At 45.1% G+C, this 26,490-nt stretch overlaps 1 protein-coding gene across 1 annotated transcript; it reads right to left on the bottom strand.

Moving 5' to 3' along the window:
* Positions 1–14,630: 14,630 nt before the first annotated feature.
* VPS18 (VPS18 core subunit of CORVET and HOPS complexes) lies at positions 14,631–25,255 on the bottom strand. The gene is made up of 5 exons (XM_074997007.1): positions 24,999–25,255; positions 22,292–22,433; positions 22,028–22,119; positions 18,534–20,404; positions 14,631–17,336 (listed from the first exon to the last, which is right to left on the bottom strand). The coding sequence occupies exons 1-5, from the start codon at positions 25,087–25,089 to the stop codon at positions 16,608–16,610; spliced, it is 2,925 nt and encodes a 974-aa protein (XP_074853108.1). The 5' UTR covers positions 25,090–25,255; the 3' UTR covers positions 14,631–16,607.
* Positions 25,256–26,490: the final 1,235 nt, after the last annotated feature.

Raw genomic sequence — 26,490 nt, 5'->3', positions numbered from 1 at the left:
AGCAAGGGGTCAGCTGGCTCTCCCAGGATCACTATTGGCATCTCCATGTCTCCAGTGTGATGTTCTGGTCTGGGAAAAGAGTTCCGTTCTGAAACTTTCTGAACAGACTAGAGTTCCTAAAGATGCACGCATCACAAGCCTTTCCCAAACATCCCATGTTGGTATAGGTGAAACGGCCCTCGTGAGCCACCAACACCATGGAGAAGTACTCCTTGTGGTTTATGTATTCTGTGGCAATGGGATCTGGTGCCAAGACAGGGACGTTTGTTCCATTTATCGCCTCACCACAGTTAGGGAACCCCATCAAGGCAAAACCATCCTCTATGTCCTGCACATTTCCCAGAGTCACTGTGCTTTGCAGCAGGAGGATATTGATTGCCTTGGCTACCTGGATCACAGCAGCACCCCCCCCCCCCGCCACCGTAGATTTGCCCACTCTAAACTGATGGCCCACCAACCAGTAGCTATCTGGTGTTCCAAGCTTCCAAAGAGCCATTGCCACTCGCTTCTGAATGGTCGGGTCTCATTTTGGTATTGCTGAGCTTTAGGGCAGGGGAAAGCAATTCACAAAGTTCCATGGAAGTGGCCTTACGCATGCGGATGTTTTGTCGTCACTGCTCATAGTCCCATATCTGCAGAACAATTCAGTCGCACCAGTCTGAGCTTGCTTCATGGCAGCAGAAACAGCACTCCACTGTGTACAAAGCATCACTTGCAGCCAGCATCTTCCCATTCCTTTTCTCCAGCAAAACAAAAAGCAGTCAAGTAGCACTTTAAAGACTAGCAAAATAGTTTATTAGGTGAGCTTTCGTGGGACAGACCCACTTCTTCAGACCATAGCCAGACCAGAACAGACTCAATGTTTAAGACACAGAAGCTACGTCTACACGTGCCCCAAACTTCGAAATGGCCATGCAAATAGCCCTTATAAGGGGACTTCGAAGTAGGCGGCATCCTTTTGAAAAGGAGCCCTGTCTGGACGCACCGCACGGCAGCAAGGTGCGTCAATTTCGAAGCGCCACGGCCGCCCACATGCTAATGAAGCGCTGAATATGCATTTCAGTGCTTCATTAGTAAACTTCGAAATGGCCATTTGCATGGCCATTTCGAAGTTTGGGGCACGTGTAGACACGGCCAGAGAATGAAAAACAGCAAGCAAGGAGGACAAATCAGAAAAAGATAATCAAGGTGAGTAAATCAGAGAGTGCAGGGGTGGGGGGGAAGATCAAGAATTAGATTGAGCCAAGTATGCAGACAAGCCCCTATTGTGACTCAGAAAGTTCCCCCGTCATGATTTAAACCATGTGTTAATGTGCCGAATTTGAATATAAAAGTCAGCTCGTCCACTTCTCTCTCTAAAACGGTGCGATAATGTCTCTTCAGTAACACACATACCTTGAGGTCATTGACAGAATGCCCCATTCCATTAAAATGTTGACTAACTGGTTTGTGGATCTGGAGTGTTTTGATGTCTGTTTTGTGCCCATTGACCCTTTGTCTAAGGGAGTTAGAAGTCTGTCCAATATACAAAGCACCTGGGCATTGTATACTTGGCTCAATCTAATTCTTTGATCTTCCCCCCTACCCCTGCACTCTCTGATTTGTTCACCTTGATTATCTTTTTCTGATTTGTCCTCCTTGCTTACTGTTTTTGGTTCTCTGTGTCTTAAATATTGAGTCTGGTCTGGTCTGGCTATGGTCTGAAGAAGTGGGTCTGTCCCATGAAAGCTCACCTAATAAACTATTTTGCTAGTCTTTAAAGTGCTACTTGACTGCTTTTTGTTTTGATAGTGTATAGACTAGCACGGCTTCCTCTCTGTTACTCTTCTCCAGCATTTCACATTCCTGTATGTCCGTGTCCTCCTCAGAGTCTTCCTCACTCTGAGGGCTGCTTATGTGCTGGGCATACCACAGCACAATGCATGAGGTGCTCACATTCCTTGCTACAACAGTGTGAAGCTGTAGGGGTTCCATGCTAGCCTTGCAATGAGTCTGCACAGATATCCGGAGGAAAAAAAGCAGTTTTGCAGTTGCTTTCCAAAGGGAGCGGGAGGAGATAAGTGCACTCCGGGAGGCTGATGACATGACATAAAAAAGTGCCATGGGCAGTTTTGGGTCTGTCAGACACTGGGAGCTTAACCCACAATGCAAGGTGCCAGCAGAAACTGTGGGATACGTACCCACGGTGCATTGCTGACCGAGCTGAAGCTACCCACCCTAAAGGGGATGCACACCATTGAGTTCATGTGCCAGTGTGGACATGCAACCTCATCTTTACCAAATTGGGTGCTAAAAAACCAACCTTAAGAAATCCGACCTAATCTCCCAGTGTAGACGTACCCTTAGAGAAAAATCCTGAGAAAACAACCTTGAACTTGCAGACTCAAGTATTGGCCTTAGTGAAACATATCTGTGAATAAATGTCATGTGACTTGTTTATCCAATCAAAACTAAACCACCTAAACCAACTTTCAAATAGCAAAGAGTTGGAACTGACCACACATGAACACCCCCACAGATCCAGATATGGAAGTTACTTGGCAAATAATTTCAAACACTACATTTGAGCAGCTTCCAGTTTTCTTGTAACCAATTTATTAATAGAAAAAGTCAGCAAATTGTTCAGGGAATGCTGCTCCGCTTGTTCGCTGAGCAGTCCTGTAAGTCAAGCAAAATCAACTCATGAGATCTAAATCTTAGGATAATATTCCCTCACTGCTTTATTCCTGAATATGAGCCGTATTTAATCATCCTAATGGAATGTGGTTTCTGTGTACTTATTTTTTACTGCATGTTTCCTGTGCTGATTTTTTTTTAAGCCTAGCAAACAATATTAAATGTTGTCATCATAATTTTTTGCATGATCTACAAAGGTTTACCTCAGGCAGGCTTTTAGAGACAAATTACCCATAGCAGAATCAACACATTATGAATGTAGTTATTCCATCAGCTAGGCGGGCAGGCAGGCGTTTGAAACAGGCTGCAGGACAGGCTGCCGGGGAGACTGAAACAAACACGGATGTTGTTCAGCGACTTACACTGCACCACACAGGCACGTATGAAGGAGACAAAGAATTGAGACACCATGGGGAAAAAAAAGTTACACAAAGAGGCAGTGAGAGTTATCTTCTGATGCCAACCAGGGTTGTCAACTTTCTAGTCACAAAACCAAACAACCTAGCCCTACCTCCTGCCTGGCCTCTGCCTCGAGGCTCTGCCCCCACTCACTCTATCCTCCCTCCATTTCACTCTCCTCTGCCCTCTCTGCACAAGTAGGTTTTGGAGTGAACAAGGGGCCACTGGGCTGGAGCCAGGAGGTTTGATGTGAGGGAGCAGGCTCAGGACCGGAACAAGAGGATGGCCTGCAGGAGGTGGTATGTGAGGAACCTCTGGACTGGAGATAAGAGGTTTGGAGTGTGGAGTGAGCTCAGGGCTGGGGCCAGGAGTGGCCACATGGAGGAGGCGGGTTCCAGCTGGGAGTGTGGGCTCTGGGGTGGGGTCAGAAATTAGGCATTTTGGGATGGGGCAAGTGGTTGGGATGTGGGAGGCGGTGCAGGCTGTAAGAAGGAGTTTGGGTTTGGGAAAGGGCACTGGGACTGGGGCAAGAGTCTGCAGTGTGGGCTGCCAGGCAGCACTTACCTCAGACAGTTGCTGACTGGTGCCGCAGTAGGGCTCCTGGACGCGGTTGATATGTCCCTGCCTGCCCGTGGCTCTGCATGGCTCCCAAAGGCAGTCGACATGTCCAGCTCCTAGGCACACAGGCAGCCAGGCAGCTCCGTGTGGTGCGTGCTGCCTGCGCTTGCAGGTTCCACCCCAGCAGCTCTCACTGCCCATGGTACCTGGCCAATGAGCCCTGTGGAAATGGTACTCAGGGCTGAGGCAATGTGTGGAGCTTCCCTGACTGCTGCTGCCCCTGCAAGCCACAGGGATGTGCTGGCCACTTCTGAGAGCTGCGCAGAATCAGGGCAGGCAGGGAGCCTGCCTCAGTCCCACAGACCTGACTTTTAATGGCCTGGTCAGCGGTGCTTACTGAAGCTGCCAGGCTCCCTTTGCAACCGGGCATTCCAGTTGAAAACCAGACACCTGGCAACCTTAATGGCAACATATGGGTCAGATGCACTTTGAGGATTATCCTACCAGCAACCCGCTAAGGCATATTCCTGCTGACTTATAACCCTTGGGAGGTTAGCCACTCAATTCGAGATATTAACTCACCCACCTTGGTCTCTCTCATATCCTGGGACTGACACGGCTACAACCATATTTAATTAACATGGTCAACAACAGGCTTTTTTGATAGACCCAGCTAATAAGCCAGACTGCAAGCTTGAAGATTGTTTCTTGAACTAATAAAATCTTCACAGGACTTTTTCATTAATTCTGACTCTTACGGGAAGAATCATCTTGTCTGCAGGGAAGCAACAGCTGGAGCAGCTGATGATGATAACACAAGAAATGTCTGCAGACAGAAGCCTTAACAAACAAACAGGCAACAGTCTTCGTAGATCTCCATGCCCATAGCATTCCTGCTTCCTCCACATTCATTAGTACGCTGCATACCAGACCTGCCTCCAAACGAACTGAAATGAAGCCAGACCTGGTCACTAAAAATCATAGTGTGGCACTTTATGCCAGCACCACAGCTATTCCTACAGGTTGACTACTTGTGGAGAAATCATTTCAACATGCACCTGTGGGCAGAAAGAGAAACCTGTTGAATGACTCAACTAACTGGAGAGCTCAGTATAGTGTATTACTAATAAATGCTATTTGAACTACAATTCTATGGAATAGAGACTGTCTCAGTTTTGATATCAAGACCAGTTTGCTGAGGACTTGTCAGAAGGACGCGGAGCTCTCCATATAAATTGCTGCCACTTGCGTACGTGATGTGAGTTGGTGCTTCAGTCTGCACTGAGTTTGGAGTCCTCATCCCAAAAAGCACACACAACCCCAACCGATGCCCTTGTAGATGCTCAGCAGAGATGCCAAGCTAAGAATAAACTGTGGGAGATGGAAACCAACTGCCACATCTGCAGCTGGCCCCGTGCAAGGTGGACAGAGTTATGGACTGCCAGCAAAGTTAGGCAATGCCAAAACTAAGTCTGCTTGTGCATCTGTAAATTCAGGTCTCTCGTGGAAGGGCATGATTATAAAAATCTTTAATTATGTGATCATATGCTTTTTCCACAGGACCCCTGCCTCGTTCAGTGCACAGGAGGGACAGGGTTCATTGAAGCCTCAGCTAGTCACTATTTTGTTTTCTCTTCATTGTTCAATGCATGGCTCCAGGCCTGATTTAGTGCACACTATTCAAATACTGCTTCAAATACAAAATAATTTCCTCACAGGCTTGTCTACAACATTAGTCATATAGTGCGAGTGCTTCACAAACAATCTGCACAACCACCCTGTGCACTGAGGGTTTGAGATCGCAATTTTACCTGTGAGACAGACACAGAGAAGTAAAAATGTCCACTTATTTTGGGTTCTCCCTTTGGGATTCCCAGGGTCCGATTCTTCAGCGTATTTAGCATTATGTGGCACTTTGTACGGTTACAACTGAGCAACCCTTGATGTCGCTTGCAGCTGCAAGTGTTCAGCACTTCTGCAAATCAGTATCTCAAGCTGACCACCCAGAAATTAAAATAATTAGTGGCTGCTGGTGACAAGTGACTTACTCAGCATCATATAGGAATTCTATAGCAGAGGCAGGGACAGAATCCTGTTCTAGAGGGCAGCATCTAATTTCTTTAGCCACAGAGCCACCCTTTGTCCGCCTGCGTCCCCCTCCTCTTTCAGCACATTCCTTCCAATCAGGGACTGCAGAGAATCCTTCACAGTGCAGGCAGTGTGACAGGCCGTGTGCCACCACATGCCTTCCTCTGCATCCTCCAAGGACGCTGATACAACCAGCAGCTCTTATCCCTACCAAGTCTCCCCCAAGACCCTGCTGAGCTATCAGCCTTCTGCTAGGACCGCCTCAGAACCTGAAAGCTAGTTTCAGCAACCAGGGCCACCGAAGGCTTCTGAGTGCCTGCTACACAATCCACACCTTAGTGTAGAGGTGGCAGAGGCCACATTGGTGTAGTTGATAGTCCTGGATGGTATCACCAGATAGAAACTTCATGGTCTATCACTGGGAGGATTGGAAGGCACCCCCCCTCAGGTCCTTAGACCACACATAGAGCTGTCCACCTCTCACACCCTTGTCACATGCTCCAGGAAGTGAGGGCTGCCTTGTCTCCAGCTTCTCTCGCTTTCCTTGAGCAACTTATGCATGAGGATGCTCCTTGCCTGCCTCTCTCCACGGTCCTCCAGCCCTTGCCATCTGGACCTTCCCTCCCACAAGCCTCCCCACAGTTGCCCCGATGTGCAACCTGAGCCAACTGAACAACAGGCAGCTTTGAAGGGCGCCCAAGAAACCTTTGTAGCTGCTCATGCTCTATACTAATCATTTCCTCAACCCTTGTGTCTAGCCCCAACACCAAATGGCAGAACCTGTTGCCACCTGCAAAGGGTAAGGAACCTCAGTGGTCCAGTCTGTTCTCCATGCTGGTCCCACAGTCCACTGGGGCTATCAGGCAGCTGCTCTGTCATGGAACAGTGAGCACAGGAAGTAGTCCGTGTGGTACACAATGTGCCCCAATCCCAGGCCCTTCTCAGGGTGACAGGGAGACCCTATAGCATACCTAGCTTGGTTTGCAGCCACTCTTACAGGTTCTGGCTACACTTTTTCCACCCCCTCCCCACCACCTGCTCCATGCCCACCAATCCACAGCTCCACAAAGTCACGAGAACTTCTCATTGACCTGCTCATGATGCTCGCCAAGACAGTCATTCCTCCTGCCAGGAGAAGGAAGCTGGGGCTGAGGAGGATTGAAGGGAGTAAGGGAGATAAGGTGCATTTCCTTTCCCTTGTAAAGTCACACCTCTGAGCAGAGTTCCTCCTAGTAGCGTCCATTGGCTCCCCAGACACCTTTAGGGAGCAGTAGGTACTGTTCGGGGTTCTCGGCTCCATATGCCCCTCTGGATTTCTGATTTTTGCCCTGTGACCTTCACTCCTGTTCCTGTCCCTATGATCTGTTGCTCCCAGTACCCAGCTGTGGCTTGGGTCCACTGGTCCCTTCCCCACTAAGCTAAGCTAAACTCCATCCTGTGCAGGGGTCCTTTGGAAAATAGTATGTGACCATGTAATTAAAGACTGTGCTCTTCAGAACAGTCTTTGTATTGTACCTAGCACTATGGGCTGATGGCCTTTGACTGGGGCAATTATGCACTATAGTAAACCAATTAAAAACCACCACATTCACAACAAGGATGAGTAACGACAGTTGCCCAGGCAATCTTGATTCCAGCATGACTTAACTTTTGAGCTCTCCACTTTGCACCTTACTGTTGTTAACGTAATTCGCGTGCAGTATTAGAGATGTACTTACCCTACACAAGTTCCAATGTAGCACAGGCATAATCGCTTTACTAGCTATGTGTTGATGACACCACACAGGCATTGCATGCTGTAGAATACAAAAAGGCATTAAATACTCCAGAAGCAGGCATGTGCCCACTGCTGGTCTCCTCCTGCTCCACTTGGGAATTATCCTTCACTGAACTCACTGCCCCAATCTGATAAAGAATTGATTCTGGAGGATCAGTTATACACATAACTGTAACCTTAGATCTCTTATTTACTAGGTTTCCAGGCAACTGTGACCTTATTCAGACAGGCCTTCACCTCAGTTGCTCATGACAGGTAAGTGTCCAATTCAGATCCCTTCCGCACGCCACAACTCTCCCGGGCCCAACCATTTTCTGTGCACAAATTAACATCTTTGCTTCTTCTCCGTCCTCCCAAATTCTTAAATGGATGAATTTAAAATCTCCATCCAGACAGCACAATTGCCACTCACTCTCAGAATGCAGAGAGGCCCGCAGGGCTACCAAAACGTAGACTCGACCTGCTCGTGCACGGGCCTGCATATCTGGAACTGAAATGGAAGTGTAAACGTAAAATTCAGAAAAGGGCTTCTGAGAAGCTATGAATTTTCTAGAACTGGACTAAAAGTTAGGATTTAAGGGGGTGACAAGAGTTAATAAGTAACTTCCAATAGCGCATGCAGAAAGAGTTTCCATTAATAAGGTCTGTGCTATTAAAATTCCATCCTTAACATCTCCATCCTCCATCATAACCAGCCTTATCAGTACTGACACAATTTCACTTTTTACTCAACACCTTAAAATAAAAGGACACTTTCACTAATGGCACAATTCCACTGACTTCAGTGGTGTTTTCCAACCAAAGAACTTGGCTCAAACCCTTTCCTCACAGTTGGACTAAGAGATCTCTTATACAGAGAGGTTTTCATGCTGGAAGATCTCAAAATGTTTTACACTCCACAGAAATACAGCCACCACCCAACCTCATCTCCACTGTATGGCACACTGGGAAGGAAGAGCCAAAAGGGGATCATTTCGGTTGGGCATTGGTCTAATCTCCGATTACACCATAGTACTCTGATGTCAACTCGAAGCAAATGGGTGACAACTGAATTGTATTGGTGCTTCCTTTGTCTACTTTGGAAGAAGGGCTTAGTCAACCTTGCCAACACTTGAGCCCACATAATCTGGGTTTCAACCTGAAACTTAGATCACTAAACAGCCCCACTAATTTTGTGGGAGAAAAAATATTTTAGATAGAGATTTTATATATATTTTTTTATATATGTGTGTGTGTATATATATATATATATATATATATATATATATATATATGTATATATAAAATACACACACACACACAGACCCAGGGACTGAAGTTCATAGGCAGGTTATACTAAGAGCCAGACACCACAATGACTGAGATTCTCCTTCTTTCCCCACCACTCCACTCCCCCTTACTAACAGCAACAGGTTCCAGGCACTATCATTGGTATAAAAGCCTATCTACTGGTACAGAAACACCGCAGAACAAATATTGTCCTTTTAACTACTAACATCATAGAATCATAGAACACTAGGACTGGAAGGGACCTCGAGAGGTCATCAAGTCCAGCCCCCTGCCCTCATGGCAGGACCAAGTACTGTCTAAACCACCCAGACAGACATCTATCGAACCTGTTCTTAAATATCTCCAGCAATGGAGATTCCACAACCTCCCTAGGCAATTTATTCCACTGTTTGACCACCCTGACAGTTAGGAACTTTTTCCTAATGTCCAACCTAAACCTCCCTTGTTGCAGTTTAAGTCCATTGCCTCTTGTTCTATCCTCAGAAGCCAAGAAGAACAAGTTTTCTCCCTCCTCCTTATGACACCCTTTTAGATACCTGAAAACTGCTATCATGTTGCCCCTCAATCTTCTTCCAAACTTAACAAGCCCAATTCTTTCAGCTTTTCTTCATAGGTCACATTCTCTAGACCTTTAATCATTCCTGTTGCTCTTTTCTGGACCCCATCTAATTTCTCCACATCTTTCTTGAACTGCAGTGGCCAGAACTGGACACAATACTTCAGCTGAGGCCTAACCAGAGCAGAGTAGAGCGGAAGAATGACTTCTCATGTCTTGTTCACAACACACCTGTTAATGCATCCCAGAATCATGTTTGCTTTTTCTGCAACAGCATCACACTGTTGACTCATATTTAGCTTGTGGTCCACTATAACCCCGAGATCCCTTTCTGCTGTAGTCATTCCTAGACAGTCTCTACCCATTCTGTATGTGTGAAACTGATTGTTCCTTCCCAAGTGGAACACTTGGCATTTGTCCTTATTAAACTTCATCCTGGCTACCTTAGACTATTTCTCCAATTTATCCAGATCATTTTGAATTATGAGCCTATCCTCCAAAGCAGTTGCCAACCCCTCCCAGCTTGGTGGTATCTGCAAACTTAATAAGTGTACTTTCTATGCCAATATCTAAATCATTGATGAAGATATTGAACACAACTGGTCCTAAAACAGACCCCTGCGGAACCCCACTTGTTATACTTTTCCAGCAGGATTGAGAACCATGAAGAACTACTCTCTGGGTACAGTTATCCAGGCAGTTATGCACCCACCTTATAGTAGCCTCATCTAAATTGTATTTGCCTAGTTTTTTTTATAAGAATATCATGCGAGACCGTAACAAATGCCTTACTAAAGTCTAGACCAAACCCGTCCTCAAAAGCCAAAAATCAGCGATCTAAACTTATCTTCTGTTACTTAAAGTGGTCTAGTACCTTTGTCTTACTTACTTCCTCTTAATCAGTACAGGTGTTAGAGTCATGATTCCTTCTACCAAAAAGGTCACATATGAAATCTTATGCAGCCTCTGCTTCTTACTGCTGTTCTGCAATATTCTGTAGTAAAGAGTCAGAAAACACTGACAGCCACACTTCATAGTCAGTAAATTTAATGGACAACAATGACATCTAGTGACTGGAATTTACTGTTTCCACCACAGCAATTAAACACTATGGCAAGCACATAAAATTATTCTTGACTTAACTCCATCCACTTTAATTAGTGGTAAGGCGCACAGCAACTTAAATGGGAAGAGACTTTTGAAGTCTCTCTGCATGTTGATCTTCACTGCACACTTTCCATCTGTCCTCTGGCTCTTTTTCCTTCTCCTGACCCAAAAACATGAAACCTAGTAAGGAGAAATGGTGTATGTAAGGGGACTTGCTTTAGGCCTGCATAAGAAAGTTCCTTCAGTACAAACTAAGGTGTGAATCTAAATCCATGTAATTATGTTAGAATAACCCTTTTGTAGACACACTTATTCTGGTCTAGGTGGCCTTTTTCAATGCCGCTTAAACTCCTTCCTGAGTAAAACTAAACTGACAAAAGGCCCTTTACATACCAGAATAAGACAGTCATCAAAGGGGTTAAGCCAGAGTAACCACAAACAGGAAAACTTTTGCATGTGGAGAAGGCCTAGGCAAAAAGAGTGGCACAGAACTCAGACTTAGAACCATACGTAAAATTAATTACAGAGAACAGTGTGAGTGGTCCATGCTCATGAACAAAAAGACTCCACTACAACTAAGTAACTTAGTAAGCCAACTCCAATCCAGAAGCAGCATCTGCACTAACATGACAGGAAACCACTTGCAAGAGAGCAGAGAACAAGGTATCAAAGCTGCATCTCTACGCATTAGACACCATGTTTTATGCAGAAAAACAAAATGTTCAAAAAAATGTGGCAGAAAAATTAAAAGTTCTTCAGTTTTCCAGCACATTGGGATAACATCTTAACTGTTGAGGACATCTGTGTTGTAGGACTGCCCTCAAGCAGAAATGTGTGATTATGAAACTCCATAGAAGAGGCTACGAAGTTTGGAGAATATCTTTCCACAGTGGCTGTAGAGTGCCAACATTATGGGACAATGCTAGAGTTCTAGCTGGCATTAGCAGGACATGGAATCAGGGTGATCAGTGTGCTTTAAAACCCCTCAAAATGATAGAACATAAAGAATGGCTACACTGGGTCAGACCAAAGGTCCATCTAGCCCAGTATCCTGTCTGCTGATAGTGGCCAAGGCCAGGTGCCCCAGAGGGAATGAACCGAACAGGTAATGATCAAGTGCTCTCTCCCCCCTGCTATCCATCTCCAGCTTCTGACAGACAAGAGGGCCACCATTCCTTATTCATCCTGGCTAACAGCCGTTAATGGACCTAACCTCCATGAATTTACCTAGCTCTTTTTTTAACCCTGTTAAAGTCTTGGTCTTCATAACCTCCTCTGGCAAGGAGTTCCACAGATTGACTGTGCACTGTGTGAGGAACTTCTTATTTGTTTTGAACCTGTTGCCCATTAATTTCATTTGGTGTCCCCAACTTCTCATATTCTGGGTACACAAATAACTTTTTATTCACTTCCTACACACCACTCACGATTTTACATACCTCTATCGTATCTCCCATGCTCTCTTCTTTTCTAAGATGGAAGGTCCTAGTCTCTTTAATCTCTCTTCATATGGGACCCATTCCAAACCCCTAATCATTTTAGTTGCCCTTTTCTGAATGCCATTTTTTTTTTGGACATGAGGAGATGGCATCTGTAAGCAGTATTCAACGTGTGGGCATGCCAGGGTTTTACATAAAGGCAATAAGATATTCTGTCTTGTTCTCCATTCCTTTTTTAATGATTCCTAACATCCTGTTTGCTTTTTTTGACAGCTGCTGCACACTGCATGTATGTTTTCAGAGAAATATTCATGAGGACTCCAAGATCTCTTTCCTGATTAGCCAGGTAAATTAGCCCCCATCATGTGGTATGCATAGTTGAGATTATTTTTTCCAATGTACATTACTTTACATTTACCCACATTAAATGTCATTTCAATTTTGTCACCCCATAACTTAGTTTTGTGAGTTTTTTGAAGTTCTTCATATTCTGCTTTGGTCTTAACTATCTTGAGCAGTTTATTATTGCCTCCAAACTTCACAACCGCACTGTTTACCCCTTTCTCCAAGTCTTTTATGAGAAAATTGAACAGGATTAGTCATAGGACTGACCCTCGGGGAACACCACTAGTTACCCCTCTCCAGTCTGAAAATCTACCATTTATTCCTATGCTTTCTCTTCCTATTTTTTAATCGGTTCTCAGTCCATGAAAGGATCTTCCCTCTTATCCCATGACAACTTAATTTACATAAGAACCTTTGCTGAGGGACCTTGTCAAAGTCTTTCTGGAAATCTAAGTACACTGCATGTACTGGATCGCCCTTGTCCACGTTTGTTGACCCCTTGAAAGAACTCTAATTAGTAAGACATGAGCTCCCGTTAGAGAAACCGCATTGACTTTTGTGCAACAAATTATGTTCTTTTGTATGTGACAGTTTTATTCTTTAATATCATTTCAACTAATTTGCCTGGTACTGACTTTAGATCTACTGGTTTGTAATTGCCCCTAGAGCCCTTTTTAAATAGTGGCATTACCTTTGCTATCTTCCAGTCACTGGGTACAGAAGCGGATTTAAAGGATACGTTACAAACCAATTTATAGTTCTGCAGTTTCACATTTGAGGTCTTTCAGAACTCTTGAGTGAATGCCATCTGGTCATGGTGACTTATTGCTGTTAAGTTTATTAATTAGTTCCAAAACCTCCACTAATGATTCTTCCATCTAGAACAATTCCTGATTTGTCACCTACACAGGACAGCTCAGTTTTGGGAATCTCCCCGACATCCTCAGCTGTGAAGACTGAAGCAAAGAACTCATTTAGTTTCTCTGCAATTACTTTAACATCTTTGACTGCTCCTTTTGAATCTCAATCATCTAGTGGCCCCACTGCTTGTTTAGCAGGCTTCCTGCTTCTGACGTGCTTAAACATTATTACCACCTTCTGAGTTTTTGGCTAGCTGTTCTTCAAACTCATTTTTGGCTATTCTTACTACATCTTTACACTTCACTTGGCAGTGTTTATGTTCCTTTCTATTTTCATCACTACGATTTGACTTCCACTTTTCAAAAGATGCCTTCTTATCTCCCACTCCTCCTTTTACATGGTTATTAAGCCATGGTGGCTCTTTTTGAGATCTCTTACTGCTTTTTAATTTGGGGGTATACATTTAAGTTTGGCCGCTATTATGGCATCTTCGAAAAGTTTCTATGCAGCTTGCAGGGATTTTACTTGAGTCACTGGACATTCTAATTTCTGTTGAACTAACCTCCTCATTTTAGTTACCCTTTCTGAAATTATGTGGCAGGGTTGGACTGCTACGGTGTTCTTCCCACCACAGGAACATTACATATTATATTATGATCACTGTTTCCAAGCAGTCCTGTTACAGTTCCGTCTTGCACTCCATTCTGAACTAAATCGAGAATCACACCTCCTCTTGTCAGTTCCTGTACCAGCTGCTCCAAGAAGCAGTCATTGAAGGTACTGAGAAGTTTTATCTCTGCATCTCGCCCTGAAGTGGCATATACCCAGTCAGCACAGGGATAAAGGTGCCGTTTCTGTGAAGGTTCAAAGGTAACAAACATACAGTCCCTTAAACAGGCAGGCTAGTCAAAAATCAGAATGGATAACGGTTTTAAAAAAAGTAATCTAGTACTTGAGGAGAGAGAGTATCAAGAGACTTTCATATTTCTATTCTACATTTAACAAAGATATACAGTGACAATCTTAATCTGTACCTCAGTTCCCCCATATTGTAAAAACCATCTTTTTTCCTCCTTAGAAAGAACTACAGGATGATTAATGCTTCTACTGTGTTCTGAAAATTAAAAAAGTATGACATATTAGGTATTGTGCCACAAAACCATTCCAGAGCTTTGAATGTAAAAGAAACAACTGTCCAATAATTCTAAAACTCGAGGGAGAGTGCTATGGACACCTGAAAAGAATGAGGACGAAAACTACCTGCTAAGGAAACTAAACTATTTGAAATCACCCAGAGTGAATTAACATTTATTTGGATTACAATTTTTCACTATGCAGTTGCAAGGCAAAGGAAGGCCCATTCCCATTTTTGATCAGAACTAGTTTTATTGCATGAGTCATGCAAACAATGTTAGGAGCCCTGCAAATTTGCAGGTGCCCATTTTATATCTGCGGGTATGTGTGGATCATTGCTGTAGATACGGACACCAATTTTGAGCTTCCAGTCTTTAAAGAAAAACCCAGTAGCCAGTCATATCAGGAAAGTTTTATGTAGAATTTCAAAGACATCACATTTGGTAAGTAAGAGAGACATATCTCCCATCACAAAAGCCTTCTTGTACATGGAGCAGCTTACTCAAGTCAAAACAGCCATCCAGAACCAACCAAAAAGAGAACTGGCAAGCCCTCAACAAGCACTAGCAGCTGCCAGTAATGAAACTGGCTATTCAGCAGTTTTAGTAGTAAAAAGATAATACTTCCAACAGCAACAGGTCTTTCTACGACTGAAATGCAGCTCTCAGGGCTCATCAGAGCGTCTTCCTGCCAGTTCGATACAAGCACAACACTGACTGTGGGCTAAGCCATAAGTTAGGAGGAGCTCTGAGCAGAAGCTGGGGGAGCTCTACTGGTACCCTGTAGGACTACTGAGATCCCCAGTTAGCAAGGCCTTATGAGACAAAAATGTAATTTTGCGTTATACCAAGAACCAGTTCCACAGTCACAGTAGCTGTCATGAATGACTAGCAGGTTAGAGATGGACTGTCCACGTAGAAACAAACTTTATGCAAGTCAGTTTTTTTAAGTTCCTTTTAACAAAAAGGACATGAATATCCACCACCACTTTTGAGAATCCATTACTGTCAAACCTTATACTCTGATCTTTGTGATTTTGTCCCAGCCAAGGCTTCTTGGCAGGTTTAGTTCCTTCACAAGGAAGGACTGACAGTTCTAAAAATCACATGCCAACTATTAACCCCTACTATTCCAAGGAAAAATCTCATCCTCCACCTCAGGTGCAATTATCTCCCTATCAGGAAGAGATTGGGGGCGGCGGGGGGAAGTCTTCCAATGCTAAACAGCACCCAAGGGAAAGAAAAAAAAAACAAACCAACCAACCCACAACACTAACCTACAGAACTCAACTATGCTGTGAAGGGACCAATCAGATTGTTTGGCAGAGGATGAAATGAGGTCAGTGACCCATCCATGCAGAAGTGCTGTGGTCCGTCCTTGAGAAAGCTGACTGCTAGACTTCCATTCTAGTGTTCAACTACAGCTGTGACTAGGAAATGGGAAAGTCAAGTGCCCAGTCAGTGGTGTTACCTGCAAAGTACCATTACATATAATATTCAAAATTACCATTAACAAGTATTATACTTTGGTGACCTTGGAACCAAATTGTGTAAAATGTCCCAGTACGGGTACTCAGAATGGACTACAGTGTAACGGCTGAAACAAAGCAGAGAGATCCAACAGAACATTCAACTGTATGGATCTGACCAAAAAACTTCTTGGAAAACTAGGGAAAAGCCCACAACCTTGATATTCCAGACACAAAGATTAAAATGTCTCTTTTGAGACACTGTGCTGCTTAAGAATCACATTTCAGGTTACTGTATGGACTTGTACATTTGCGTAACATGACAAATGTTTGCAGACACACGTAAATACAAATATATTGCCGCCCTTTTACATTTTTGTCAGTAAAGCTGGCTATAAACAAATCTCATTAGAAGCAAATCACAAGCAAACTACTAAATCTGAATGTGATGAACTAAAGCCTTTGTCACCAAGCACTGCCCACCACTTCTTGCCATTTCCCCAGACTTCACCAGAATTAATACTATAAAAGGAGAAGTACAACTGAGTGATATCATTTTTCTGTTCCCAGTTCCTGCCGGGCAATGATTCGTGCTTATCTTCATGACAAAGGATCTCATAAGAGCAGCTTCTAGAGGCCTACTCAAGCCCACCTTCAGAAAGAAGCCAGCAGAAGTTCTCATGCATTAACTGAAATTAATCTTCCTGTTCTTAGACAGTTGCGGCCATGTCTCTCTCTTAGTCCTGCAGAATTAACTCATTGCTTTCCATGTAACAGTACCCAGCTGGTCTCTCCTTCAAGCTCTTTCTCAAGGTTCATTCCTAACATACATGCTTCACAGGCAGTGGACATGATTTATAGCTCAAAGTGTTGCATTCATCTGCAACTTCAAGCAATAACTGTGTGACCCTAGAGCCAACTTTGCCTCTCCTCTTCATACTTTTGTGGGTCAATGAAAGGCTTGTCAATTGACCGGATCATCAACTCCCCACAATACACACATTCAGCTGCCACAATATCATCAATGTCTGCTTTAATCTGTTCCCGACTCTGCTGTCCCTTCCCCAAGCTAGTGGCATCTGTGTCCTTGGGACGATGATGGGCTTTGGAGGGCTGACTTGTGGCTCCCAGCTTCTTCTGAAGGTCTTCTAGCTTAGCTTGCTTGTAGGCAGGCAGGCTTGGAAAAACTGCCTGGAACAGGCAGTCATAGTGGAACATGTGGCCGCAAAGGAAAAGGTAGAAAGGGCGATTTAGGAGCGGAAAGTCACAGGCAGCACACTTTTCCTGAGGCTCCACAGAGCCATATTTGTTTCTCATCTCCTGGATGTCCTCCCGGATTCTTTTGGCACTCTGCGTGGCTTCCTCCATCTCTCTCTTCAGCTCCTCAATGTGCTTGTTGTAGTCCTCCAGAGAGTTGCAGATAGCCTCCTTGAAGTGGTCAATGGTGACAAAGTCGGGGAAAAAGGGCAAGACATCTTCAATCTTCAGAAGGTTGCAGCTTGACAGGCAGGCCATGGCCTTCTTCACGTCCTTCTCCTCCTGGACCACGTGGCGAGCAATTTTCAACCAGAGCTTCTTCCGGAGTTCCTCATCCTCTTCAGGGAGGTCTGCACAGGACTTTGCTAGATCCACATCTACCTGAAAATTGAAGAGAACAATAAAGAAACAAAAATTACAATTTCCTCTTCACTCTCCATCATGACAGCCAACTATAAATAAAAGGAGGATATGGATAGGCGATCTCTTCATTACGTCAGTCGTAACTCCAACTATGTGACTGATACGTTCATTTACCTGCTCAGATGTCAGCCACATCCTTTCCCTACCCACAGCCATTCACTGCCAACACAAAAGGTGTGCATAGCAGTTCTGATCACTTTGAAGAGTTATTAGAGTCCAGGAAGTCAACAGGAAGATTTAACTCTTCAAAGCCACTAGTGACCTTCAATCGTCAAGGCTAACAACAATGAATTACGTAGCCACCCTCATACAGCACACACGGTTGCAATTCTCAACCTTTACTTAGCTACAGCACTTACCTCTTTCACCATGTTCTTTCTACTGAGAACCTAGGGTTCTGCAAATATTGTGATGAACAAAACACAGCAAGCATCAGCACTTTAACTGGTACTCACTGCTACCATTTCACAACCTAAGTTTCCTCTACGCTAATTTGAACTTTCTGCAAGATGACCCTGGGGATACATTCAAGTTTCTCTTGCACTTTTGTTTTAAGTCAGAAGACTAAAAACAGGGTGGGATCCTCAGGTCAGAAGGGCTGGTTATCAATGAGTAGAGTACCACAGAACCTGCAAGGCATTAACAGAAACCATACCCCTGCCAACCTCACTCTCTCTTCCCCTAAGATTTATGGTCTGTGAAAGTCAGACATCCACTTTGGGTATCTTCACACCACAATTAAACACTCAGGGCTGGTCCATGGCATCTGACACAAACTAAGGAACTATTTAATTGTGGTGCAGACATTTGGAGCTACACTGAAGCCTGAGCTCTGGGAACCTCCCACCTTGCAGAGTCCAAGAGCCTAGGATCTAGCCCAAGCAAAAACATCTAGCCCACAATTAAGGAGCCGCTTAACATGGGCCAGTGACCGATTTTTAATTACAGCACAGATACCCTGACAGTTCTGGCCTTCCACTATTGCTCTAAATTTATATGGTGACAGACATTCCCTCCCTATCTTGGGGTTTTTATAAACCCTTTAAACACACTAGCCAGCCTTCTCATTCCTTGCCTTAAACAAAAGGAAAAGCTCTGCACTGTCAGACCTTCAGGAACAAATGAACTAGAAGTATTGAACATAGTAGCAGGCACCTGCAAAGCCAGATCCACTGCCTCCTCGTATAACTCCATCACTTTGTAAATGTGGACACAAGCTCGGTGGTGTCCGTGCTCTGCACACAACCGAAGTGCATACTTCAAGTCATAGTGGATCCTATTAGGGTTGGTTCCTGCTTGTTCTAGGTACGAGAGCAGCGAGTCTGGACGACACAAAGCATAGAGAGACAATAGATAGTTGTGAATGGCTTGCTCCGTTTCCTCCAGCTCACACACACAGAACTCCATGTACCGAATAGCTTCACTGATCTGTTGGGTGCTCCCACTTTGGCTGTAGTTGACAAGGGCAGGTATGAGCTTCCTGGCATCCAATTTCTTGCCCATGGAGATCCAAGCATCAACCACCTTCCTGGGAATGTGTTGGATGAGAACCGGAGAGAATTTGTAAAAAAGATTCTCATCTCTGTGTCTGGACAGAACATTTAGGGCTTCATCATAGTCATCATGCTGGCAGTGATGGGCTACCACTCTCTCGTAGTCCTGCATAATAACTGAAAAATAGACCATGTGTTCTGTGTCTCCATGGCTCGCTAGCAGCTCGTAGATGGATGCTCGGTTATTGAACAGACACTCTTTGTTTCTGGGACTGCTCAGGAAGCTGCAGAACTTCTCCCGTGTCTCCTCATAGAGATTCTTTTTGGAGGCGTCACCCTCTAGAGCACCTAGCCGATTCAAGTAGAGCTCTGTTAACCAAGTGGTCAGCAAAGTTATCTGGGTCTTCTCAGAGGACTTTAAGTTGGCCAGTTTCTTGATCAAAAACTCCATCAATGCCTCCTCCTGCTTGGCTTCAATGAACTTAAGGGCAATCTCCTCAAAGTAATTCTGGGTCATTGCATAACACTTGGCACTATCAAGGTACCTCTTGTTTTGGAACGAGTGTTCTGCCTCTCTCGCCAACACAACATCCAGGCACTCAGGACGGTCTTTGCAGTACTCCTTGGCCAGGTCAAACTTGTTAATGTTCATGTACATCTTCCACACATCTCTCGATTCACGTTGTATGTGGTAGCGGAAAACAACTTTCTCTGTGTGGATCCATATCTGCCCGACTGTGGGATCTTTGATCATGCGCTTCAATGAGCCAAACTTCTCCAGGAACAGGTCTTGGAAAACAACCTGCCCGTTCAGAGTGCACACAGCCGTCACTCTGTCAGGCAACAGCAGCAGGAAATGGAACTGGGTGAGCACTATGGAGATCGGCTTGTTAGCTGACACATCTACATCAGAGGGATATACCCAGACCCGTTCATCACTTAGAATAGAGTCAGGCCGTCCATAATCCAGTGCGCCATACAAGACGCCGTTTCCCATCATCCAAGCAAAGGAGCGCGGGGAGGAGCGCAGCTTTGGGGTGTAAAAGGCTATTTCACTGTAGCCAAAGCTGGCTGGGAACTCTCGGAAGCTGGGCAGGCGGTCTGCATGCATGCTAAAGATGAAGCCAAAGCCCTGCTGTTCTGTCCCCTCAGGCGCTTTGCCAACAAACTGGAAGAGTCTTTTATGAGTAGTGGCAACGATAAAGCATTTCCCTTCGAGCCCTCGCTCTATTTCCAGACAGCAGACTGGGGCAGGCCCTGCTTCCTCCTCCAAGGTATAGACCAGACGGAAATACTGGTCTGGATTGGTGCCAAAGAGACTTCCCTCGCTGACAGAGATCTCAGCCTCATATATTTGGCCCTGGGCTGTTCCCACCAGGATAGGGCCAGTGTTCATCTCTGAACCCAGAAACTTATTCCAGCCCACACTTTCAATCAAGTGGCCTTTCCAACGGGAAAGCACCCGCACCTTCTGAGCGCTTCTGTTCAAATACAGGCATTCACTAGTGGTCAGTGCAATCACAAGGTGAGATCCTGCAAAGGCACAGAGCAAGAGACAGGGTTAAAGAAATGGGGAACACCACAACCCAGGCAGCACCACTACTGCGGTATGCAAGACTCCTGATTGTTCTCAAGTCACATTAGACAAAACACAGAAGTCAAGAGCCTAGCAACACCCCAAGAATTTGAATTCATAAGAACTTGGGGCTTGCCATATGGGATGAGATCAGTAGTCCATCTAACCTAGTGTCACAACGGACAGTGACCAGTCGCAGATGCTTCAAAGGAAGGTGGAAAAAAACTCTATATCAGGGATGGGCAATAATTTTTGATGGCAGGGGTGGGTGCATCTCCAAGAATTTGCAAAGCAGTCAACAGCAGCACTCTGCCATGATATGAATTGAGGAGGTGTGGAGTCTGGAATGGAAGTTGGGTGTGGAAAAAAGCCTGGGGATAAGAAGGTGGTTGTGACCTAGAACAAGGTTCTGTAACGCAGGAGGGGCTACTGGGATTTGGGTTGTGACCTAGGGCAGGAGGGAGTCGTAGCTTGGGACAGGTGACTGGGGTTTAAGCTGTGACCTGAGGCAGGAGGGGGTTATGACCTAAGGTATGAGGCTGGGGTTCGGGAGAGGGTGTGGTTACAAGAGACGTGTCGGGGGAGAGAGACAAGCTCTGGCCAGGTGACTTACCTGGGAGCTGCCCAGTCAGCAGCACCCTGAGGCAGGTTCTCTGCAGCCCCAGACCACTCAAAACTGCTTCCTGCAGCCCTCTGCTCCAGATGCTATGGGGAGGGGGAAGCTTTGCATGCTGGTCCCAGCCCCCAGCCAAATTCTAATGGCTGGGAAGTGTAAACCAGCCAATGGGAGCTGTGATATTTTGCAAGGTGGTGGGAACAGCACAGGGACACCGTCCTGCAGTCCAGAGCAAAGAGCCACACAGAGCAAGTGAAGCAGATCTTTGCCCACGAAAGTTTATGCTCCAAATATCCATTAGTCTATAAGGTGCCACAGGACTTCTTGTTGTTCACAGAGCAGGAAGTCACTTAAAGCAGTGGCTGACCACTCTGTGCCTGTGACGGTCCCTGGGTTGCTTCCAGCAACTTGGTGGGCTGAATTTGGCCCACGGGTCATATCTTGCCCACCCCTGCCCTACGTGATCAGCTCTGGAATAAAGAGCCCATAAAAAGTCCAGGCTGGTAATTGCTGTCATTAGGTTTTGTGTTTATAAATTTTTGATCCCAGCTTGTGTTAACTGTAGGTATTACAATTGTAATCCTAGTTAGAATTCTGCTAAGGTCCCAGCCTCAACATGCAGGCATGGACTCCAAAAGTTAAATGTACATTGTCTAATGGGAATTCCTTTTATTAGCTGCAATAAAGTAGCTCAAATCAGCCTATGTCTGTAAGTGGTTTATATATACCAAAATGTAAGGAGGGAAGCACAGTACTCTTCCTCTTATGCTTGGCCCACTAAATAGGCAGAGATCCTCGACAATAATTAGCTACTCTGAACTCCTCCTCCAAGAGGACTAAATATTTCCACACGAAGAATACAAACTGAAAGTCTTCCCTAGTTAAATGCTTGTTTAGCACAGCTATTGTATTTGTTATAGATACTAAACAGCATTCTGTAACTTCCCCTCTACCATCACCTCACCCGTGTGGTCTAAAAACATCTTGTAGACTCTGGCTTCATCCTTGCGTCCCAGCTCCACCTGATTAGGTTCATCTGCCTTGCCAAGATCAATCCTGCATGGAGGAATGACAAAGTAAATTACCAAGGGGCAGAATGACTACAGACACAAAATTACACCTCTCTCTTTTATAAAAGACCATGAATCTGCAACTAGTTTAGAGACAGGTTTTCCAAGTGACTATAAACATGTTGTGATGGTTTTAGGTCTTAAATCATGTAAATTACCTGAAAAGGGTATCTTTGCCAAGGCTCATGCAGAGCTGGTTACAGGAGACCACCAGACTGTTAATTTTCTCTGGAGGAGTAAAATCAATCCTTTGCTTGTTAAAGATTGGCATCTCCTTCTCCAGCCGTGCACTCACGTATCCTAGGAAAGGCAAAATACAAATGCAGCTCAGAAAAGAACATCACAGTGGACCCTAAAATAGAAACCACAAACAGGGAGAACTAAAGTGAAGCACTCCATGGTAGCATCTATCCTTTTCTCCAGGTGCGTGTCTGAAGACACAGTACAAGTCTATTTTCCTATTCTGCCACAGTGAAGCAGCTTGTCACATGGCACTCATTTGAAAATAAACACAGCGAACCCTGAAAAGGCTGGGAAAAACCGCACATTACAGTTATATTACAGCTGCATAAAAAGTTGATGAAGAGGATGGCAAGAAAACAAATGGTTAACAATTGCTAAATCAAGTTATTTATTGAAACACTGAAAGTAGGTGTGGTGCTGTACAAGAGGCTATCCTAGATGGTGTCTGCTCCAGAGAAAGATTCAGATCAGAGATGTCATTAGTTTAAAATGTTTCACTTGGGGAGGATAAAATTTCTCTCCTCTTCAGTCTAGCACTCAACACACAAAAGAAAAGACAGAAGTTCAAATTATTCAAAAGATTAACAAGGGTTAGATTTTTCGATAAAATTAATCATTTAACTGCCAGGAAACAATTTTAGATGAGGTGACTGAGCGCAATATAGCTGGAAGTCACACCTAGATCAGTAACAAGTTTCATAATACTCACATAATGTTTTACCTCCACAGCACCCAAAACTCTCAATAATGACAAACCACTGGCTCCACAGGGATTTCTAGGAACAGTCATCCACGGAGTGCAATTAGTCTGGGAAAATCTTCATTTGCACCAGATTTACAAGGCACACAAGACTATTGGTGAGGGAATTCAACACCCTTCTGCAGGTGCAGAATTCATGTTCATTACGGATTTCTTTTCCCCCACTTTTGCAGAAAATACATTCTATAGGTGAGGTGCTGCAATTATGCCTTTCACCCACCAGGGGCTGCTGTGATGCCAGAACATAGGCCATCTGCTCACCAGCTGTAGCAGGCCATAGTGAGAAGGATGACAAACTTAGGTGCTGGAACTAGGGGTGCAGCAGCAACCCCTGATTTGATGTGGTTTCCAATATATACAGCATTTACAGGTTGGTTCAGGGGCTCTCAGCACCCCCACTACCCCAATTGTTCCAGCACCCTTGAGGACAGGCTGAATTCCTCACCATGGCCCTAGTAAGTTTTCAATTGATGTTTAATAGTTTCTATAGTCACTCAAGTTCTTCAAAAAAAGGAAAGGAGCAAAGATGTTTTATCTAACTCTTAACTTCCCCATCCCACACACACCCCTCTCCCCAGTCCCTCTGCTCTTCTGATTTGCCAACCTTGATAATATAGCACAGAGGTCCAAAAATTCTTGAGTCTGTTCTCGTAAGGCTATGATCTGAAGAAGTGGGTCTGTCCCATGAAAGCTCATCACCTAATAAATTATTTTGTTAGTCTTTAAAGTACTACATGACTGCTTTTTTGTTTTGATAGAATATAGACTAACACAGTTATCTCTCTGTCACTATTCAACATGTGAGGGGGTAACTATCTTAGTCTGTATCCACAAAAACAATGAGAAGTCCTGTAGCACATTATAAACTAACAGATTTATTGGGCATAAGCTTTCGTGGGCAAAGGCCCACTTCATCAGATGCAGTTTTCCACCACACAAAATAATTTCTCTCTACACAGAAGTTCACTACAGTCTGAATGTCAACTGCAATGAAACAATTTGGCACTGAAATCCTGCTTCCTTATAAAAAAGTTTAATTCTATAACCAAATTCAAGCTAATCCCTACCTATTCACAGTGGAGTACCTGAGAAAAACCGATGCGCTATCACATTGTGTTCATCGGTTGAGTATACAGATTGTATTTGTGATTATAAAATTACTGTTCTACATCTCCTCATTTTCTTTACTTCAGCTATTACCAAGACTTCCATTTGCTAAAACCTCATGCAAAATTCACTTCCTTGCAACTGTCTCAACATGAGTAGCAATGGCAAATATCTGATAGGTATCCTAAAACAAACACTCAGAACACTCTCACATGGCACAATGCCCTTGCTACACTATAGCCTCTATTGCTGGTACCTTTAGTCATGAATTAAGGCCCTAATGGCCCTCACACAGAGAAAAGGAGGAAAGATGGGAACACGGGGAAGCCAAAGTACTGCATTATATTAATAATGTGCACTTCCACAGTAGCCCCACATGAACTGAAAAGAGAATACAAACTAAGCCACACAAGTATGGAGGAGCTATTACTACATCTATTTATCAAAGGGAAGCTGAGGTAAAGAGTTATTTGCCTTCAGTAACACAGGACCTCACTGCTAGACTTGAGAACAGAAACCCAAGTCTGACTCTCCAACTACGATATAACCAGTAGATCACAGCGCTCTCTGTGCCAGCCCGACTCAAGGCAGCAGTCCGCAGGGCAGTACCCTGCAGGCGTGTAATGCTTCTCGTGCATCTGGCAATCTGCTAGCTCGAGGCAGAAGGCGGAAGAGAGCAGAGGCACAGTGGGCCCAGAACAGTTCTCACGCCTCCCCAGCCTGCACTGAAGACCAGACCAGCCCAGGCCCCTTACCGGAGTGCGGGATGCCCACGCTGGCGCGGCTCTGCTGCATGTTCGCCGAACGGGACACGGAATCTTCGTACTCGTCCAGGATGGAGGCCATGGCCGCACCTGCCGCCCCCGCCGAGCCGAGCCGAGCCCAGCCCTTCCCCCCCACGCTCACGCTGCTCCCTCTGAAGGGACACCGGGCACCCCTCAACTCATCGCAACGCAGCTAAGGAGTTACACACAACTCCCCTCCCTGCAGCCCGCACCCTCCGACAGGCCGGGGGGGGGGCACTCCTCTCCCTGTCGATAATCCCGCCTCTCCCTTCCCGCGTTTCACCGCCAACCCGGCCCCCTCCCCCGCAGGCCACTCCAGCCCGGCTACGTCCGCAACCGCTCACTCAGCTGAGCCGCCTCACGTGACCTAGCGGCGGCCGGTGGCCGAGCTTCTTCCTGTTTCCGGGCGGAAGCGGGGCTGCGCGCAGGGTGGGTCGTGTCCCTCACGTGCCCTGAGCGGGGCGGGCCGCGCGCTTGCCCCTGTCCTCTTACCCCACCTCCCCCCCCGCGAGGATGGGTGACCGCACGTCCCCCTCGTCAGGCTGTCGTGTCACCCAATAGGAATGGGACGGTGGGCACATCGCTCCCTGATTGGATGCAGTCTGTCTCCCTGTGATTGCATCTGTCCTGGGCCAGGCTTGTGCAGAGTGGGACTGAGTCCATCATCATCACCATCATAACCAAAAACCATGGGCTCAGCGCCCGTTGGTGTCTGATGCCTCTCTCACGCTTTCCTTCCACCTTTCCCTGTCCAGTGTGGAGTGGCTTAGTTTCTGTGGACTCGCTCTGCGCCATTCTACTATATCATCTATTCATTCTCTGTGGGGTCTGCCTCTCCTATTTGAAACATCCATTATGCTGACTACCAGGGTCTTGATTTTTTGTTCATCGTTCATTCTGCAAATATGTCCAAATAGTTGTAGCTTACTTTTTATAACCTTCTGCAGCAGGTTCTCTTTCAACTGTATCTTTTTATATAATTCCTCATTGGTGACCTTCTGCATTCATCCTATTCTCAGAATCTTTCTACAACAACTCCTTTTGAATGCCAATATTTTTCTTTTCCAATCTTTCGTTATCACCCATGTCTCACATCCGTACACCATGCTGCTGAATACACACGTTTTCAAGATGCTCAGCTTTGTTCGTAAACTAATTGCTTTGTTTTTCCAGATCTTATCCATCACCTTCAAATTTTCTCTTGCTTTTGTTATTCTAATTGCTATTTCCTTCTTACAGTCTAGATCATATGTTATGTTGCCCCCCAGATATGTGAACTTCTCTCCATTTTCTAGTTCAATACCATCTACATTGATCTTCCTATTTCCTTATCTCCAACTACCATTGTTTTTGTTTTATCAATGTTCATAATCAGTCTGTACAGCTTCCCTTCTTTGTTTAACACCTGCACCTTTTTCTCTAGCTTCTCCTCATCTTCCTCAATGATAACTATATCATCTGC

This window comes from Carettochelys insculpta, chromosome 6 (assembly GCF_033958435.1).
Source record: "Carettochelys insculpta isolate YL-2023 chromosome 6, ASM3395843v1, whole genome shotgun sequence".
Classification (NCBI taxonomy): Eukaryota; Metazoa; Chordata; order Testudines; family Carettochelyidae; genus Carettochelys; species Carettochelys insculpta.
This window is presented reverse-complemented; position numbering and strand designations above follow the sequence as displayed.

What these genes read in the sequence shown, in the direction of transcription:
- VPS18 (XM_074997007.1), bottom strand. Translation starts at nt 25,089, where the DNA reads ATGGCCTCCATCCTGGACGAGTACGAAGATTCCGTGTCCCGTTCGGCG. An exon ending in CGTGGGCATCCCGCACTCCG is followed by an intron (nt 22,434 to 24,998) that starts GTAAGGGGCCTG and finishes TGCCTTTCCTAG; the next exon opens with GATACGTGAGTGCACGGCTG. An exon ending in GATGTTTTTAGACCACACGG is followed by an intron (nt 20,405 to 22,027) that starts GTGAGGTGATGG and finishes GTGCCTTTGCAG; the next exon opens with GATCTCACCTTGTGATTGCA.